General features: G+C 38.4%; 3 protein-coding genes across 6 annotated transcripts; 2 read left to right on the top strand and 1 right to left on the bottom strand.

Annotated features, from left to right (window-relative positions):
* Window positions 1–1,157: 1,157 nt before the first annotated feature.
* anp32b (acidic (leucine-rich) nuclear phosphoprotein 32 family, member B) lies at window positions 1,158–7,525 on the bottom strand. 2 transcript variants are annotated; one of them, XM_067584885.1, is made up of 7 exons: window positions 7,257–7,525; window positions 4,664–4,813; window positions 4,448–4,570; window positions 3,560–3,752; window positions 3,278–3,402; window positions 3,115–3,181; window positions 1,158–1,398 (listed from the first exon to the last, which is right to left on the bottom strand). In XM_067584885.1, the coding sequence occupies exons 1-7, from the start codon at window positions 7,308–7,310 to the stop codon at window positions 1,319–1,321; spliced, it is 792 nt and encodes a 263-aa protein (XP_067440986.1). In that variant the 5' UTR covers window positions 7,311–7,525; the 3' UTR covers window positions 1,158–1,318. The 2 variants fall into 2 exon arrangements, with proteins under 2 accessions (XP_067440986.1, XP_067440985.1); XM_067584884.1 differs by having other exon boundaries at window positions 1,158–1,401; window positions 7,257–7,523.
* Window positions 7,526–8,609: 1,084 nt separating this feature from the next.
* On the top strand, window positions 8,610–12,146 carry hemgn (hemogen). Of its 3 annotated transcripts, XM_067584883.1 has the most exons (5): window positions 8,610–8,786; window positions 10,020–10,091; window positions 10,308–10,398; window positions 10,870–11,492; window positions 11,664–12,146. In XM_067584883.1, the coding sequence occupies exons 2-5, from the start codon at window positions 10,028–10,030 to the stop codon at window positions 11,768–11,770; spliced, it is 885 nt and encodes a 294-aa protein (XP_067440984.1). In that variant the 5' UTR covers window positions 8,610–8,786; window positions 10,020–10,027; the 3' UTR covers window positions 11,771–12,146. The 3 variants fall into 3 exon arrangements, with proteins under 3 accessions (XP_067440984.1, XP_067440982.1, XP_067440981.1); XM_067584881.1 differs by lacking the exon at window positions 8,610–8,786 and having other exon boundaries at window positions 8,825–10,091; window positions 10,308–10,386; XM_067584880.1 differs by lacking the exon at window positions 8,610–8,786 and having other exon boundaries at window positions 8,827–10,091.
* A 1,748-nt stretch (window positions 12,147–13,894) lies between these two features.
* On the top strand, window positions 13,895–18,646 carry trmo (tRNA methyltransferase O). Its single transcript, XM_067584877.1, has 6 exons — window positions 13,895–14,104; window positions 14,296–14,453; window positions 15,495–15,669; window positions 16,701–16,858; window positions 17,145–17,711; window positions 18,314–18,646. The coding sequence occupies exons 1-6, from the start codon at window positions 14,016–14,018 to the stop codon at window positions 18,547–18,549; spliced, it is 1,383 nt and encodes a 460-aa protein (XP_067440978.1). The 5' UTR covers window positions 13,895–14,015; the 3' UTR covers window positions 18,550–18,646.
* Window positions 18,647–19,341: the final 695 nt, after the last annotated feature.

Genomic DNA, 19,341 nt, shown 5'->3' with positions numbered 1-19,341 from the left:
TAAACATTACTTATTTTTAATCGGGGTTATCAAGCCAAAAAGGTTGGAAACCACTACTGTAATCATTTTCCCTCTCTACACTGGCTGTGCAGAGATCTGTTAGTTAAGTAACTCCAGCATAAGAGATGGAGGAGCAAAACCCACATTCTTATGTGCAAAAATGCAGCCAGCAAAACGGATGTGAGACAAGTCAAGTGGGAATGATCCAAGTTAGTTGTTTTTTGTATAAAAACTATGTCTTGGATGGAAACACAGTCAGGATTTCAAAGACAAAGGACTATAACATTAGAAGATACCCACTTGATTGGATCAACCCAGAATACCAAAGCCTCATATTAGCTTTGGCTGAACTTTATAACACATTTTTGCACAACTCTCATGACTTACATTGGACTTGCAATCAGAGGGGATCTCCTCATGTCCAGTATGGACAGGAGGAATGATTATATTGACCAATAATCATTTTAACATAAATAGAAGTATGTGATTATATTAAGATACACTATCCTTAAAGAATAGACACAAAGCCTTTCCTATGGACTGTTGTCTACAGTCACCATCAACATGTTGAGAGCACAACAGCAGGGGTAGATGAGAAAACGGGGCCACATGACCACTGTTCCACAACTTTACGTTAGTTTTGGGACACCAGAAAAGCAAGGCAGGAAGAGAGAAAAAGCACAAAATGTTAACATTTTATTTACAAAGTTGTTTTCTTGTCATACAGAAAGTAAAAATGTAGCTACAACCTTGATTTGTGCAACAGGCAGCCACACAAAAAAATCATGGCTCGCTGGTTGCACAGCTGCTATAGCAATAATTTTATTGGGAAAAAATAAGGAACAGAAAAAAAAAAAAATAAAAAAAATAAAGACAAAAAATGAGAAATAATAAACCCAACAACAAAAAATAATTCATTCAACAAAATATTAAAAGCACAGACCCAAAACTAGATACCAGTCCCAAAGTCCTCACACAGGAATACATAAAGAGGGGTCGACAGTGAAATTGTGGAATGCTGAGTGGTGGGCTGCCTGAGAACCTCGGGGCCGTGGGTCGGGTGAGGTGGAGGGTGTTGGGTGGCTCTCAGTTCCATGGGGGGCAGGGGGAGAAGAAAAAAAAAAATAATAAGGGGGCGCAGCTCCACTCGGCCCACCCATCCGGTACAGTCTTGCCCCGTAAAAGAGCTCAGAGCTGGGGGGGTAGACGTGGATTACAACGGCGGTGCGAGTTGTAGGAGGGCGGACGTTCGGGTTTGTGGGGGGGGGGGGAAGGGGAGGAAGGGTAACTCGGTAGGCTCTCGTTTTCAGTTTTGCTCTTAATCGTCGTCTTCATCGTCGTCGTCGTCGTCTTCATCCTCTGGGTCTCGCTTTCTCTTCTCGCCTTTGCCGGCTTCTGCTTCTGGGAGCAAAGAGGAAAAGGGTGTCAAGACCACAAAGCTTTCATCTTAACACACGACAGTTAATTGAAAGGAAAGATTACATCTGCGAGCTTTGATACGAACAACTAGACTAATTAAAAACATAACAGATGCATATTTTCTACATAAAACAGACACATACATTCTTTTTTCCCCCCCGTGTGTTCTTCATGTGACAGAAATGCTGGTGTTTGTGTTACACATCTTAGAAATACATTAAGCTTCTCGACATATTTAGTGTGTTTATCCTCATAAACAACTGCAGACTCTCAGCATCACTCATGAAGTCTTCTGGTGCGATCGTAGAGAGTGTGAACGAATGGTCACTACCAAGTTATAACGTTATTACATGTTGAAAATGATGTTTTACATTACATTGAATGCATTTGGCGAGCACTTTTTATCCAGTACATTCAAACTCATCAGGAACAAGATTTAGATGTAGGGCTGCAACTAACGATTATTTTCCTCAATGATTAATCTGCCAATTACTGCTTCGATTAATCTTTTGGTCCGTAAAATGTCAGAAAATAAGTGAAAAACGCTGCGTTATAATTTGTAAGATCCCATGGTGACGTCTTCAATTGTCTCGTTTTGTCTGATAAACAGCACAAAAGTTGACTATCACGTATGACACAGAAAAGCTTCAAATCCTCACATTTGAGAAGCTGCAACCAGCAAATGTTTTCGCTGCATTTTTGCTTAACAAACGGACTAATTTGACACTAGGTAGATGGCATCAAAAACCTGAAGAGCAACCCTCTAAAAGAAACGGCTCAAAGCGTTTTCAGAGAGCTTCAGTGCCTAAAACATGTTTTAATTGTAAATGATTTAGTTTAATGTTTTTCTGAGTAATATAAATGAGTCAGTAATGGGTGATCATTATAGCAGCAACTTGATTACGCCCTTTACTTCAAACCTTTTTCGTTACTCCCCAGTGTAGAGCTTCCTCAGTTACCACAACCACCAAGAGATAAAAGATTATTAACCCAGATATCAAATTTATTTCTATTGGTTATTATTGAGTGAACCGTGGCACCCATATATGCATATAAACTCCACATTCTACTCAAAATACAATAGAAGAAGAATTCTAGTGCGCAAATAACACTTAACTAAAAACGGCACTCAACTTTTCTTCTTATTGATACTGCTTTGCTCACAAAAACAGGACGATTGAAGTTTTAAATACATTCAACTACTGACTTTTGCCAATTAACCGCATGTTAACAGCATCATAAACAAAGAGTCAATATGGAACTCTGTACTGTGTAGAAATGTTTTGCATTTTTAATTTGGATAATTAAGAATAGACACACACACACACACACAGGGGGAAACGATGGAAAAATAAGGCTGTATTCATACGACACACTTGAATCTTAAGGAGGCTTTTTGTGAGTTAGTATATTATATGTGCTGTCACTTTATCGGCTGATTCTTATCCCAGTCTGTAGCGGTCATTGCAACATCTGTACTTCACACGCCTGAAGCACAAGGCTTTGCCCCCCTCCCCTCACCTCCGAATAAATCAACTCTCCGCCACGTTTAGAGAGTTTGGAGTTGTAGCGTGGAAAGAGACTAAGGGCACGCCGCGCAACCAGGTGCAAAGTGATTTATTGTTTTAAAATATGTGTTTTGTGGGTGCTCTGGGTTAGAGAGCATTAATAATGTTAAGGGAGCATGTTACATACCGTCTTCATCTTCATCCTCATCTTCATCTTCTTCATCCACTTCCCCATCCTGACCAAAGTCTTCCTCCTTGGTGAACAAAGTGATACAAGTTGAAAGGAATCAGAAACAGTAGATTGTGACTCCTCGCGAGAGCGACTTCAGACGAGCTTCTTTTGTTTTTACCTCATCTTCTCCGCTGACCTCCTCATCGTCCTCTTCTCCTTCTACCTCCTCTTCATCTTCCTCCTCGTCCTCTTCCTCGTCAAAGTCTTCCTCCTCTCCATCCTCATCCTCCTCTTCCTCTCCCTCTGCAACACCAAAAGGGGAAACTCGCTGAAACCAAAGTGTCACAACTATACACCACATATTCAAACCAACTTACACGACATGGTTTGACTGTATTCTTGTATTATTTAACAGTGTCCTGTTTCACCATCTCTTAAGATATCGGAAGCAGCTTCTTACCTTCATCGTCTTCATCGTCTACACCGTCTCCGTCCGCCTCTCCGTCAGAGTCAGAGGCTTCCCTGTCCTCCAGGTCATAACCGTCCAGGTAGGTGAGCTGGGGCAGCAGTTTGAACACACTCTCTCTGTAGTCGTTGAGGTTTGTCACTTCACAGTTGAACAGGTCCAAACTCTTCAGGTTGTCCAGCTTTTTCTGTTGATGAAATGCAGCGAGGAGCAGTGATGAGAAACTGTTGCTGAACTGTACTGTGACACAACTGAGACGTGTCACCCGGTAGATATTTAGCCATAACATTGAACATGTAATTTATTCGTTGGATGAGACAAAAAGAGACTTTTGCATCTGGTTGTTTTTATCCATGAACAGTTTCTCATTCCTCCAAATTAACAAAATAACATTATACATCGTAATTTTATCCATCACGAACTGTTGAACAACCACAATCAACTAGATAAATACCATTTTCAACTCATTCCTGTGTTTCCTGTAGATTATATTTTTGTTCTAATAATCATTTAAAATAATTATTTATTAAATATGTTTAAAGGATCTCTCTGGCACTCTTTCCACTGTTAGTTCCGGTAAATGACGTAGTGTAAAAACAGCTTCTTTATTCTTTATATCCTAAGTATACAGTATAGGAAGCAGAAGCACCAAAATTAAAAATGTACGCTGTGAGTTGAGTAAGACAGCTGATGAGCTGCAATTGCATTTACATGAACACAGCTCTGGGCACCACGCTTTGTCCAGATATTTAAAATCTTTGGTCTGATTATAATAAATTTTGCACTAATATGAAACAAAATACAAAAAAAAGCACAGTGTCTGCACCAGCTTGTAGGCATAAAGATGGATATATATGGCGAGTGCTTCCTTCAGAAACATACCAATGGTTCCAACGTGCTGATGTCTTTCAATTTGTTGCCACTCAGGTTTAGATGTGTGAGGTTGGGTAGTTTCTCTGCTAAAACATCGAGGCCGCCGCTGATTCTGTTGTCGCTCAACTCCAGCTGAAAACACAAGAGGCAGAGAGGTATGACTTAGACCGGACACAACTCAGCTTTTTCATGGAGATATAAAGAAAAGGTGAAACGACATGTTACCTTTTTGAGTTTTCCTAGTTTAGGCAGGTTGGAGACTGACATTAAGCCAACATTTATCAAACTGAGAAACTCCAGGTTGACAAACTCAGCTGTGAGGCCTTCGATTTTTCCTTCAACCGATCGACAATTGTCAAGGACAAGTTCTCGTACCTGGAAAACAGAAAATTATAATATGATATAAAAATGAATCTCCATTGTTTGTGCATCTCTTGAAAAAAGTACTTAATATATACACTGTGTACAGTTAAATGTAGTCTAAAACAAACAAAACTCATAATATTGCAAAATTATTTTATTCATCTGCCTTTTCTGAATTAAAATCTCATTTTGTAAACAAAATCAGTGAGAAAACAACCTGCCAAACATAACAAACAATGTTTAATACATGATGTTATTATCCACCATTATTGCTCTTTACTGTGTGGAAAAATAATTAAAAAGACATTTTGTACTTTTTGTTATAAAATATTAGAAAAACAAGTCCGAAAGGCGGAGTTAGTTTGAGTCAATTAAAGCTAACACTGGTTGCGCAATTCAGCGTTGGACAAAAACGTTGCAAAAAAAAAAAAAAAAAAAAAAAGTTGTTGTCAAACGTCAAAGATCACGATTTCTCAAGTAAAAAACACCGAAATGGATACTCCGTCTCCATCTAAACACACTTTGTATCATAATGTGTCTAATTTCATCGGGCACGACAGTTTAATGTATTGATTTCTTTGAAACGAGGAAGAGCAAAGCAGTAGCTTCCCCATGGCCTGCTGATGCAGTCACTAATGACAAATGCAATGATTTTTGTGAGCTAGCTCGCTACAGGCTAGCCATTGCCCCTTTTAAACGCTGCCGTGCAGCAGAGGAGTCTGTCTGCCCGCCATTAGCCAACCCAACAGCAACGGACAGGATGGCGAATACACCCTTAGTAAAGATTTTCTCTTTTTCTACTCGTTAAACCAGCTTTCATTGGGGGAAGTGGAATATTCCTCGTCGTCGAGCGAACGACCGATATTGCCAAGTTTGTTACAGGGCACAACGTCGTTTTCAGGTCGAAGTGGCGAAGGAAATATATTGAGAACGGAAATTTAGTAAAAAAACAAAGATGGAGACAGTTCCTCTCTCCCAGAGCTTCAAAGACGACAGAATGACAACATGGCGATTCCTGAGACACAGTATGCAGTTCTCTGAACATTTCAGTAGCGAAAATTGCTGTTGTACAAAAGAGTAATGATCGGGTACTTAAGTTACACATTACTTAAATTATTTTTCAACTGATATTTTGTTTTATTTCATGCATGAGCCGAGAGGAATACGCCGACCGGTGGAGTTTTTGGCTGCCCACGCATGAAGCGCGGTGCACCGGATCTCCGTGTCGTTCAAGCAGGCTGGCTCGGTTCATAAAGCCGCCGGCCGACAAATCGATCCGTTTACTTTGCAAAACAACATCAAGTTTAGTTTACTTTACGATTAGCGGAAGGTGTGGGGAGGATGTGTGTTTTAATTATACGTTTACAACTCGATGCTTTTTGTTGTCTTTGACCAGCGTAGCGAAGGAGGTAATATGGCGGGAACAAAAACACTAAGTTTTTGGGTGGCTGCTATGTGAATGAATCATCTGCTCACCAGACTTCATGTTTAAAAAAGAAAAAAAAGAAAAGTATGCAATATTTACACGAGTATGAATGCAAGGATATGAAAGGGCAATGCAGCTGCTGTGCAAGTGTATACGCTGTTTTAGGGAATTAACTGCTGCACACTCCCCCTCCTTTTTTCTTTTAAACTTTTAAGCTTTTAAACAAAAACGATTGCAGGAATAAGTTACAGACATTTGCGACAGTTTGTGTGGAAATATGAACTAGCTAAGGTTGGAGTAACAGGCTCCACGTTAAGTGGTCAAGGTATGGATGACTCGTGAACCAAGTGACTGTTTTTTTTTTTTGTTGTCGATGCTGAATCTTGGCCGTTCATGTTAACGTTACTGTGAAGAGATTTTAAGACTCGTGATCGGCGACGGCCCGTTCAAACGTCACAAAAACTACATTTTAAGCACCAACGCTTTGGAGTTGTAAAGTGCTTTTGTAATAATGAGGGGGAAAAAAGCGCCCCGTTTTTAGCAGTTATGCTAGCAGCAAACATGGCTTCCAAGGTCTGTATAAAATACACCGCTCTGTGAATGGCAAACGCGGCGCAGGAAGCACATTTCCTAATATATCAGCGTGAAAAGAAGTTTACTAATTGTTCCCCGACGTTGGAGTCGAGCTGAATCGTGTGTGCACCGCTGACCACGGAGGCTGCGAAACGGTTAAAGCACTGCAATAATGCCAGCAAGCTGAGGAATCGCCGTTTCAAAGTAACGACTGAATATAGCTTTTCTCGTCTCGTTGCCCCCCTATACGCCCAATCCACAACAGTATCGAGGATGAAGCTTGTTATGCGAGTGTTTTCCGCCCTACTATTATAAACGAGAAACATCATCTAAAGCCCATGTGGTCACCATTACGTTAGCCACACAGGTCACTCGCAAAGCAGAAAAAGTAGCAAGCTAGCTAGCGAGGCTAGCCAGAAAACTAAGGGTTGGTTTTTTAAAAAAAGCACGACTCACATCAGACGGTGTCCTGTTTCTTAGCTCCAAGTGGATCCTCTTTTTCATGTCCATCTTGCCCTATGAAAGTTAAACTTTTCTCTCTTGGGTTTTGGTGGGATCTTCAGTCCAAAGGCAGAGATGCCCTAATGGAGGGAGAATATAGGACTGTATAATGAACTGAGCCAAACGCTAAGTTAGTCGGAGAGAGGAGAAACCATGGAGGGAAACGGGACTGAAACAAAATATATGCTCAACAGCGCCATCTGCGTCCAGAAACGCCCATCGCCTCTAAAATGGCATTGCAGTCACAAAACATGACGCTGCCTCCACACAGTGCTATGGTGCAATTTATTTCTGCAAAGGAAAGTATTGTGTTATGTTTATGAAGACAAGAAGCTTTTCTTCTTTTTTTGTATTTAAAGTCAGTTTTTTTTTTAAATAAAATAAAGAAATGCCGTGTATATACATGTGCACAGTCGACGCATAATAGCATTCAACCAATTTAGGCGTTAAAGTAGGTCATATGGTGAACTTTGTTTATCTGCTTAATAATGTTAAATAGCTTGAAAACATGCCCAGATTTTTCATATTTAACGTAAAATTGTTATTGTGTCGCTTTCAATGTGTAAGTAGGGCAAATATGTAACATAAAGACATTTTGTTTTGAACAGCAATTACTATTAAAACCTGTTGCAAGTGAAAGCAGAAATTACTCTAAATAATGTTATTTTTTTGTAAATGCATCATTTTAATTGCAGTCCAATCATTGCTGTATTTGTTTTCCTTTTGACAGTTTTGATCAATAAACTGTGTAATTGATAAAACTGTGTTCTAGTCTTCTTCTATCCATGAAACCTCAGATTGTTTTTCAGCGTTTGCACACATGGACAGAGAGGAGGGGTGTGTTCAGTTAGCAGTAAAGAGAGCATTGTATATGCATATGGTGGGAAGGGTATTCCCAACCCCACCCCCACCCCCCCTTTTACTTCCTGAGACACCAGAGCCCTCAAGTAGAAGTCCACAGAGTATGTTGTTGATCTTTGTAAATAAAAATATGAAACAGAAACATGTTGAAAAGACATTCTGGGTGTTTGTAAAAAATATTTGATTCATTTTTAAGGTTAGTCAGTGATACCTAAAAATAAAAAAGACAACATAAGACCCAAAATATTAGACAGTAAATCTGCTGTTTAAGGCACATTATCCAGTTGGCCATGTGCGATTTATATGTACAGTATATACAGTAAAAAAAAAAGTGTTTTTAAATCAGTGTTTGGTAGTTTAGAAAGTGCACCAGAAGATGGCACTGTCATATCTACTTTGACATGCTTCAAAATTGAGTTTCATTGTGCAACAGTAGGGATGTGTGTGTGTGTATATGTGTGGACGACAGCTTTTTCTGCTTTTGCAGATAATAATCAGTCATTTTTGGAAAAGATGTAACTACATACTTGGAAGGAGTCCATTCATGTGTCTGGTGGGAGTTTTATCAGCTGAAGAGTTAACTGTATGCAGACAGGAACTCAACTCTTGATACTGGAGGTGCTGGTGAGTGTTTGAAAAATGTCAAGTAGTTTTGAGAGTCTGTGTGAATCAGCTTTTTCCTTTAAATTTAACAGTGGAAATGTTCATCTCAGTGTCTGTTTATGCAAGATTAAGTATTTTGAATTTAAATTTAAGCCTGAACCAAATGAGTTAAGGTGCAGATTTTCTCCTGTAAGTTGTTTGCACACATGAAGTATTAACTACATGAAACTTGTAGTAAATACTTCCCCTGTAAAACTGCTACTAACAGTTTTTGAAAGTGTATACGCATTAAAAGAAACTCCTTTAATACAGAAGTGAGAGACTTTAACAAATGGACTCTCAACATTTCTAGTATAGAGCTGGAGGCAATTGGCAGTTGAGTGTTATTTACTCTGCTGGACAGTTTCTCTCTTTGAGTGGCTCAAACACACACACACACACACACACACACACACACACACACATCAGGGCTCAATGTGCTGTGAGAAGATTGAGAACACACCCCAACCGAGCAGCCCCTCCATCTGTGAGATAAGAGGGGTATGCCCCTACTCTAGTCAAAGACAGGATTTCTCTCTTGGGCTCAGGCTATCTAATGGTTTTTGCAACATAATTTTTCCTGTAGTACTGCAGAAAAAGATGCATTTTTTTAGACAATTAATAAAAACTGTGTTTATCACATATAACAATGTATATGAAGGCCTTTAAAATGTAGCTGTCCATCATTTAGACCATACTGAGACTTAAATTAAACACCCTCTAATATATTATTCAGTAAATTTAGACTACTTTTCCTGTTGCAAAGCTTTAATATCAGCTGCTGTCTTGCACAAACATGCATGCAAAACAGAAAACCCCCTCTTGGTTTCCAGTTTGTTTACTAGTTTAGTTTCAGTTAGCGTTTCACAAACAAGCCTTTTGCTTTATAAGCAGCAGTTTAGAAAGCATAGAAAGGTTTATATGTATTTCCCCTATTTCTACATTCTGTACATATTTTATCCCTATCTCACACTGCCCGCACACAACTTTCCGCAGACTTTTTTTTTTTTGCTGTCAGTGCTGTGCCAACTCCTCCAGCTTTACAAATATGATAAGACTAACACTGTAAGAACTCTCCCAGCACTTTGGTAATGGTTAACCAGATAATTCATTTAGGGGTGGGAATAGAAAACAGTCAGAAGTTATTTTGTCTCCTTTTTTTTTTTTTTTTTTGGTGCTTGCCCGCCTTCGATGAGTTGAATTCATTCATACCAGGACTTAGAATGGAGGAGACGTTGCAACAAGGGAAACCAGAGTCGGAATATAAAAATCAAAATGAAGAAGAAGGTAACATCTAAAATTCTTCTTTAATTCCACACCAGAAATTTAAATGAGCCAGTTATTTATTTGCATGCTGTGTGGTGTCTTTTGATCAACTGAGAAATCTTCTCATCAGCCTCTAAGCTGTTTCACTATAAACGACAGACAAGTTTATCTCATTTGTGTTATGTGTTATATTGTGCTGAACAGGATGTGGTTTCTCCTGGTTTCTGTGTTTTGTAGGTGGTATCCGTCGCCGGTTACGGGACAGGGACCTACTCAGGAAGAGAAAGGCTGAAGCAGAAGAGAAGGAGACTAACCAGTGGGTTTTTGGGTAAATTTATGGAAAAGCACAGTCAATGTCAGTGCACTGACCTACATTTACAGCTGTGTTCATGAGCAGTAACCATCACTGGTTCAGCAGTGTAGTATGTACCCCCACAAATTCAAATTCTTATACTAGGGTAATGATACTGTAAATAATTGTTCTGATGCAATGGAGAGAAGAAATAGAAGTTTTAGAAGGTTTAACAAGGCTTTTTAACACATATTGCATTATAACACACTGTACGTTACATCGCGCGGTGAAAACATTATCAGCGCTCTAGTTGCTTATCACTCCTTTGGTTTATATTGAATGGAGCAAGAGCAGCCAAAGGTTGCTCTGTTGTTTCTATTGACACCCCAGATCCAGATCCAGGTCAAGGACTTTGTACTATTAGCTTTGCAAAAAAAAAAAAATCACAAAGAGCTGTATCAATGTCCACTGTTGTTGAAGTTGATTACAATTGTTCTACTCTTTCAGGGTTGAGAGCCAGAGGAAAAGACCAAGAGCTGAGCAGAGGAGCGGCTCAAGGAAGAGAGGGAGGCCCAGGAAGAGTGAACCCACGCCGGAGATCTCTTTCACTCAGGAGGAAACAGCACCAGCTCAGGAAGCTCCTGCTGTAGTGGTGGTGCCTGAACCTGCGGCGGTGATCCCTGCTCAAACATCAGGCTCTCTAACCCCTTTACTTTCTGTGGGCAGTGACACGTGTGATTTACCACCAGTACCTGTCCCTGCCGTTCCTGCTCCTATGCCATTGTTTGGGTCTCTGCAAAGCCCTTTCTTTTTTGCTCCCACTCTGACTTCTCCCCCTGCTCCAGCTCCAGTTAACCCAACTCCAGCCCTTGTTTCACCCTCAGTTCTTCCTCCTTCTCCCGCCAAAGTTCCTGCCCAAGATTCGTCTCCAGCTCCAGATGCTGCTCCAGTCCCAGCTCTGTCACGAGCCCCTGTTCCATCTGTAGCTCCCGCTCCTCCCATAGCGCAAGTGGAGACCCTTTATACAGAGTCACAAGGCAGGGAGGCCCTTGACCAGGTCCTGATCGAAGACTTGGGTCCAGATGAGGAGGAAGACATCCCTCCAGCTGAAGACAAAAGAGCTGATGAAGGTATTAATTAAGAGGGAGTTTAGACTGTTGGATGTGAATAATGTGGAAATACATCACCAGAGGCAAAACTTTAAAACATTGCTTGATTGAAAAGTTTCTGACAATGAATGCTTTGCCCAAATCTGCATATTGTTTAATATTAAATATATACTGTTTGTCTTTTTTTTTTAGATCTGAGTGAGACACCGCTGATCAATGTGCCAGAGCAAAATAAAATGTTCTCAATTCCAACCATGTCCTCGCCACTTCCGCCACAAGAATATCTCCCAGGAAATTGATTGTAATTTTCTAAAGCACACTTTCCAGATACTGCCTCAGTTCAGACTACTTGTCTTTATGGTCACAGTTTGTATCTGTTAGTGTACAGCTTGTCGGCCTAAGAGAACAAACATGATGAGTGTATGCATTGCTTATTTGAAAAAAAAATGAATGAATTCAAACCAAGCCTGTATGCTTATTTATTCTTGGTTTGTGCTTCGCTGCAACGCTTGTGAATTTTGTATTTTGAAGTTAATACACAGCAAAATTTCACCTGCTTTTATTTAAAAGAAAATGGTATTAATCACTGGTAACAAAATGTTTGTAATTGTAGATTTATTTGGATGAATTTTGTAAAAGTTGTTTTTCACCTAATAAAATACACTGCTTACATCATCTAACTGTGGTCATTATTAGAGTTGCAACGATTAGTCGATTCATTAATTAGTTGAAAATCAATCACCAACTATTTTGATAAAAGATTAAACTTTTTTTTAAAGAAGAAAATGTCGAAGTTTTCTGGTTCCAGCTTCTAAAAGGAATATTTTCTGGTTTCTTTAGTCTTGATTAAAGTAAACTTATTATCTTTGGGTTGTTGACTGTTGAGAAACAGAACAAAACAGGACATGTGATGATGTCTGCTTGTACTTTGAGAAACAATGATTGACATTTTTCACCATTTTCTGACATTTTATAGAGTAAATGACTAATTGATTAATCAAGAAAATAATCAACAGATAAATCGATAATGAGAATAATCATTAATTACAGCCTTTGTCATTATTACATAATACAACATATGACCAAGAACAAATAAAAGATGTTATGTAAATTCATTCATAGATTTCACCCCTTTAGTCACTGTTTTACAAAAACTGTTGAGACCACTGATTATATTTTAGTTTTTGTAAGTAGATTGTCATTTGGTTATTTTGGAGCAGTGTGAGTTATTTTAAAAGGATCTTTCTGCTTTTGCAAAATACAGAATTTATCATGTTTTTTTGTTAGATGAGAAAATGAGTTGTTGGGTGACAAGGACGAATTCTGTCTAATAAATTACATACTCTAACAATAAATAAACCTTTTTTCCTGCTCTGATTAATGAAATTAAAAACTATATTTCTATTATTGCTCACAGAATTAACAGAAATAATGTAAAAAAAAACAATATAGTATTTTTAATATGGTTTTTGGTGGTTTATTTATTTGTTTATGGCTCTATTTTATCTGTTTGCTTGTACAATTGTACATTTCCTGGTATTTTATGTTCTTAACTTTACAGCTTTTTTTTTAAATAAAAACAACTTTTTCAAAAATTAAAGATGATTCATTTACAAACATTAAGGCAATAAATGACAGTAAATACTTCTCAACATTCAAGGCACATTAGATAAAGAAAATAACTTAAATTATATAAAATAATAATACAATCACATAACATAAATAATAATAAATAATTAAGAACAATAAAGTAATAATAATGATAAGTCTGCACTCTTCCATAGTTTTACTAGAGGTCATCAAGTATTTTCAGTTCTTCATAAGACTTTCTTTTCATTAGTCTCAAAGCAATGAGATGATTGTCCACAAGTTTCCTATTAAAAACAGAAGAGTATCAGATTGTTCAATATCAAGTCACTCTTACTGTCTTTCATGTTAACACAAAACACGATATTTTCTCTTGTGAGAGGAGCAGTGGTTGGATTTTGTTCAACAGCCAGTCCTGTAAATCCTCCCAGAGAGTCACAGAAAGGAAAAACAGCTGATCAGTAGTTTCATTTTCAGTATCACATAAGCTGCAGTTACTGTGATCAACATTAAATCTCTTGACTTTATACTACATGTACACGTTTATGTACTTGCTGTATTTATAAATAAAGCTTGTTTTAAAAGGAAATGCTAAACGTGAAACTCATGTCTGCCCTCTGCTGATGTCAAACATGCAGCGGCTGTAGTGTAAATTTATCAATGACTTTTGCAACATACATGCCTTATTTATGTATCATATTTACAATGTGCTACCTACGTTTATACTTTAATACACAATAGAGGAATATGATGAATTGACAGAAAGCTCCGCCACTCAGATGAGCTGTCGGTCATCAGCTGGTCACATGAAAGACTCCTGATTGGCCAACAAGAAACCCAGCGAGTGCTTCCGCGTTGAGAAACTCCCACGTGTTTCCCGTGGTTTGTTTCTGCGTAGCAGATAACCAAAAAGCTTACTTATCTAGAGGTGTTTGTTCTTTTTTTTGTCAATTAAAGATGAGTCCTCTGTGCGAGTGCTGCGGCGAACACCTAAATAAACTGAATCAGCAGGTTTCTGTGATGCGGAAAGAAATCAAAAACCTGAGGTAAGCTCTGGAGATATGACTCTACTAATGACAGTTACAGCAGTTGTAGCTGTGTATTTTCCTCTTTAGGTATGGCGTTAATAAATCATTGTTTAGATATGACAAGTTGAATTGCTCTTGTTCTTCTGTAGAGATGCCATTCATAACACTTTATCATGGTATTCACTTTTTTCTGTCCCCTTTTCCAACAGGCAGATGTTGGACACTGCAGTTAGAGCTAATCGTAAACATATGATATCCCTTCAGTCTACTGTGTCAAAGATTGGACTCTGTGAACCTGACAAACACCAGCCGCCGCGACCACCACCACCAGCATCACCAGCATTACCACAGGCTGCGCTGGAGAAAGGTAATTACCATTAGTGCAGCCACAGCAGCCACAGTTTTTAAGAAGAAAGGAAAAGTTGTTTTGTGAGACCGTCCAAAGAAAATCCTCTTTATTCCACTATATCAACAGTGTTGTTGCTATTCATTTAAATGCAACACTAAAGATAAAATTGAACTTTTGAATTGTTATTTTTTCTCAATTAATCCATTAATCATTTGGTCTGACATGTTAGAAAAGAGTGTCAAAAATGCCATTCATAATGTCTTGCAGCCCAAGTGATGATTATTTTAATTATTGAACCTACAGATTATTTCCTTGATTCATCGTTTTGTCTGTAAAATGTCAGAAAGTGAAAAATGCTTGGTATAATTTGAATATCTTTTGTCAACAGTCCCGAATCCAAAGATATTCAAAATACTATCATGTATGATAAAGAAAATCTTTAAATCCTCAAATCTGAGAAGCTGCATTTTTTTTTAAAAAAAATCTTTCTTGTTTAAAAAAATTATTGAAGTGATTAATTGATTATCAAAATAGTTGCTGATGAATTTTCCCTCAATCGACTAATTGATTAATCGACTAATCTTTGCGGCATTACCTCAATTTCTTGGTTTTGTGTGACCATCAGCCAAAACTTACAGCTGTTCAACTGACTGTTTTATACGTCACAGAAAAACTGTGAATCCTCACATTTAAGAAGCTGGAAACAGAGAATGTTTGGCATTTTTGCTTAAAAAATTTAAGAAAAAAAATACAATTAACAAAGTAGCTGCTGATGAATTTTCTGTCGACCAACTAATTGATTAATCATTTAATCGTTCCAGCTCTACTTTACTCATTATATAGGATTTGATGTGCCAAATGTGAAGTAAAAGTAGAAAAAATGGGACATGTTGAAATGAGGGAGGTGTAAAGTACACCTGGTGCAACACATGAATGAATGTACAGGTCACTGGTTACTAAGTTATTCATTGCAAGCAATGAAAACACTGTAACACAATGATGCATCAGTGCTACTATGTTACAAATTGAAACAATACTGTTAACTGTGTAATGTTACAGGAAACATTCAGACAGTCCCGATTGGTTACATCAGTTCCTGTTTCTCGGTGAAGAATGGGACACCCAGACAGCCCACCATTTGTGGCCCATCAAGAGCAGAACTGCGCATCCAGCAGAGCGTCTTCAATAACCCCGAACATGCTCTGGTGGGGCTGGAGCAATACTCCCATGTCTGGTAAGGAACATACACTAAATTTAATCTCTGCATGTCTTATATACAGTTTATGGTTTGATGCTGCTTTTCCAAGAATATTAGCAAAGATTACTACTGTTGGCTGTCTTAGTTAAAATTAAATATTTTTTTGTCTACTGTGACTCATAATTTAGAGATAATCAGCCTGTTGAAGTGCTGTGGGTTTGAGTGGATGTGTGTTTTTGAGATTTGCCACTAACTTCATTTCAATTTAATGGAGTCGTATATACAGTGGATCCCAAAAGCTCACACAAAACCTTTTCAGTTATGTAGTTTATTTATGTTAAAACATTAAATCAAACCTATTAAATAAGGCTTTTTTACTTTCATGGAAACATTTGTGTCTAATGTTGACTTTTTCTTGCTTGAATGATGTGTACTTGTTTCCTGTGGGTGTATGAAGTCTTTTGAGACAGGGAAAGGTGATATAAATGAAGTTGATTTGACACTTTTTAAAAGTAAACCTTACACTTTGGCTTCTGATGGGGTGGCTGTGGCTCAGAGAGAGTGGGTTGTCCACTCGTCAGAAGGTCGTAGGTTCGATCCCCGGCTCCTCCAGTCCACATGTTGTCCAAGATAAATTGCTCCCTGTGTGCTCATCAGTGTGTGTGTGCATGTGAATGGATGAGCATAGAAACATTGTGGGACGTTGCTTTGGACAGGAAGCCCTGTATCACTCCTGATGAGCAGGTTGGCACCTTGCATGGCAGTCTCCGCCATCAGTGTATGAATGTATGTGTGAATAGGTGAATGTTGGTGTGTAGTGTAAAGTGCTTTGAGTGGTTGATAAAACTAGAAAAGTGCTATATAAATGTAGTCTATTTACTATGATGATAGCAGTAAATGTCTTACGATAAGATCTATCTAGAACTTGTGGACCGAAGATTTATGAATTCTCTCTCATTTTCTTTACATAAACACAATCCTTATCAAGAAAACCAACTCTACACACATTCAGATATAATGTTTGCAGTATGTCTTCAGTGCTTGTTTTCACCGTTTGGTCTCTGCAGGATTATCTTTCTCTTTCACAAAAATGGGCACCTGAATTACAAAGCCAAAGTGAAGCCTCCCAGACTGAACGGTCAAAGAGTTGGTGTGTACTCGACTCGCAGTCCGCACCGACCAAATGTCTTAGGCCTCACTTTGGCCAAGCTGGATAAAATTGTAGGTAAGTATCATTAATGAAATGTGTCTTAAAAGTAGAAGCTAATTGTGTGTGTGTTTGTGTGTGTAGATATGTACATTTTCTGTGTTTATGTTTGTGACAGGTTTCAACATTTCAACATCTTTATATTAAACTCTGCCTGCCTATAGAGATTTTTTTTTGCCGCTTGTAGTTAATTAAATTAAATGCAACTCTAAATGTTAAGCTGTCAAATTTAACTCCAGTCACAAAACACAAATAATTTACTCTGCTTGATGAAAATCAATACATTCCTGTCTTTAATTTCTAGGTGATACAATACATCTGTCAGACATTGACATGATTGCTGGCACCCCAGTCCTGGATATCAAACCCTACATCCCAGAGTACGACTCCCCCAACACCAGGGTGGGCATGGACTCTGAGCCTTATGAATCAAACACAGACCAATCGAAGGCATCAACTGTGTCACTAAATGGAACAACAGATATGATGAACCTCGATTACGACTCTGAAACAGATGCTCCGTCAAACCTAAAACCTGAAAGACCTGATGACGACTTTGGGAGTCAACTCTCAGAGGATTCATCCAAAATCCAAACTCAGTTTTTCCTGCCTGAAGACCTTCACAATGTGCTGGATGAGGTGAAGGGCTATGTGAGCCAAAGTGACCAGATAGATTGTGAGAGCAAGCCAGTTTCGGATGTGCCAAAAATCAAGCCACCAGAGTCGACAGTGGACCGGCCTTGCTATGGCGAGGAAACCTACAGCACCATTGCTGGCTGGATCAGAGAGCCTCCTGTTGCCAGTCTGGAGGTGCGCTTCACCCCTCATGCTGAGAGGGAGTTAGCAGAATTCCTTCCCACACACCTGTCAGGTAAGTCATTTTGAAGCAAGTACTTCAGTTCAAATTTTCATTGTCCCAGAAGAGGAAATTCTTTTTGCAGCATAAAAACACAACAACATGAAACATAAACACAATAAAATCCCAATAAGGCAAGTGAAGACATTATAAATGCTGGTGCTATGCACACTTTTCAGAATAAAATAAAGGATAAATGTTAAAAGCAAGAAATAAAGTGCTAAGCTGTGTGAGGAAATAAGAGGCAGTTTATAATTTGTTAGAAATTAGAGCACTTCTTGCACACATGGGATAAATGAAAACTTGAACCTATTGCACCTACTTTTTAGAAACCTGCATGTCTGACTAGAGGGGAGGGTGGTAAATACCTTAAAGAAAGGATTGCCTGGATTTGATATGATGGATTTAGCTTTCCATGTGATTTGTTTGCTATAAATGTGTGACAGTAGGCTTCTGCTTACTGATGATTTTACTGTAATTTTGTGTTTCTAGAAGCTTGTTGTCATTCTTGTGTCACCACAAGAGGGTGCTGTTGTGACAGAGATGAATATGAAAGCAGCCATTCATAGCAGAACAGTGTGCCATCACTACATAAATCAAACTTGAATGCCTCACAGGTCCCCCTGAAACTGACAGACCCAGGTTTAAGTTTCTGAGCAGTTCAGACGAGGCCACTGCCGCCATCAGAGGGGTGCTGTCAGCAGACCCACGGTCAGTATACAGGAGGACTCGCTGTAAAGACCGACTCTTCTTCTTCACCCTGGACACAGCTGACATCACTTGCTGGTTTGGACAAGGCTTTGCTGAGGTACTGCAGGTCCGACCTGTTGAGTGCCACATTGCTTCGATGTGAGAGTCTTGGTTTCTGTGTGTAGAGAAACAAACACACAATGTCACTAAACATTTTCCTTCTTATAAGTAGATAAATAAAAGTTCTATGAAAAAACAAAGCTTTTTCATTTTTTTGTCCTCTTGCACAAACACCATTACTGACAGGATGCTTTAATTGTGTAGAAAAGTTATATGATCAAAGGAGCTTAATTTTAAAAAATCAAGAATGTCACTTATTGCATAGATGTAGTAAATTATTTAAAAAATATTAAAGTTCTTCTGACGTAAAATTAAAGGCTTTTCCACTCACTCTGCAATACTTTTTGTGGGACAACTGTGCACACTTAAAACCATTCATATTAAAGTTATTGTTAAATTGAAGAATTCTGTTTTGTCAAGACTTCTTCTCTACTGTTGGTACCCAGGGAGCAATTTACAGACTTTATTGTTGATGTGTGTATCATGTTTTTTTTCTTTTCTCAATTTGCAAGGAGTAATTGGCCCTTTATCCTTTGTGAAAAATGAACTGGATGATCATGAATGAATGGACCTTTTTGTTTCTTATGATTTTACAAAAAACACCCTACAACAGCAGACAATAAATCAATCTCCAGCTACAGTTTACAATAATGTGTGTGTATGTCTGAAAGAAGGTGATGAAGACAAATTGAACATACATAATTAAATTGTTATGAAATGCATGTATTAACATCTTCAAAACTGACCTTAAAGATCCCATCCAGACATGTATTAAGACATAAAAATACTCAGTACTACAGTAATGTGTGTCTGATCTGGTTTTTCCACAAAAAAG

This window comes from Thunnus thynnus, chromosome 3, assembly GCF_963924715.1.
Source record: "Thunnus thynnus chromosome 3, fThuThy2.1, whole genome shotgun sequence".
In the NCBI taxonomy this organism is placed as follows: domain Eukaryota; kingdom Metazoa; phylum Chordata; class Actinopteri; order Scombriformes; family Scombridae; genus Thunnus; species Thunnus thynnus.
This window is presented reverse-complemented; position numbering and strand designations above follow the sequence as displayed.

Bases quoted from the DNA above. Each gene is read 5' to 3' on its own strand.
- anp32b (XM_067584884.1), bottom strand. From the start codon at position 7,310: ATGGACATGAAAAAGAGGATCCACTTGGAGCTAAGAAACAGGACACCG. The intron at 4,571-4,663 runs GTAACATGTCGT...TTGTGTTTTCAG, and splicing joins AACTAGGAAAACTCAAAAAG to CTGGAGTTGAGCGACAACAG. The intron at 3,403-3,559 runs GTAAGAAGCTGC...TTGGTGTTGCAG, and splicing joins AGACGATGAAGACGATGAAG to AGGGAGAGGAAGAGGAGGAT.
- hemgn (XM_067584880.1), top strand. From the start codon at position 9,896: ATGGTTAACCAGATAATTCATTTAGGGGTGGGAATAGAAAACAGTCAG. The intron at 10,399-10,869 runs GTAAATTTATGG...CTACTCTTTCAG, and splicing joins ACTAACCAGTGGGTTTTTGG to GGTTGAGAGCCAGAGGAAAA. The intron at 11,493-11,663 runs GTATTAATTAAG...TTTTTTTTTTAG, and splicing joins AGACAAAAGAGCTGATGAAG to ATCTGAGTGAGACACCGCTG.
- trmo (XM_067584877.1), top strand. From the start codon at position 14,016: ATGAGTCCTCTGTGCGAGTGCTGCGGCGAACACCTAAATAAACTGAAT. The intron at 14,105-14,295 runs GTAAGCTCTGGA...CTTTTCCAACAG, and splicing joins AAAGAAATCAAAAACCTGAG to GCAGATGTTGGACACTGCAG. The intron at 15,670-16,700 runs GTAAGGAACATA...TGGTCTCTGCAG, and splicing joins GAGCAATACTCCCATGTCTG to GATTATCTTTCTCTTTCACA.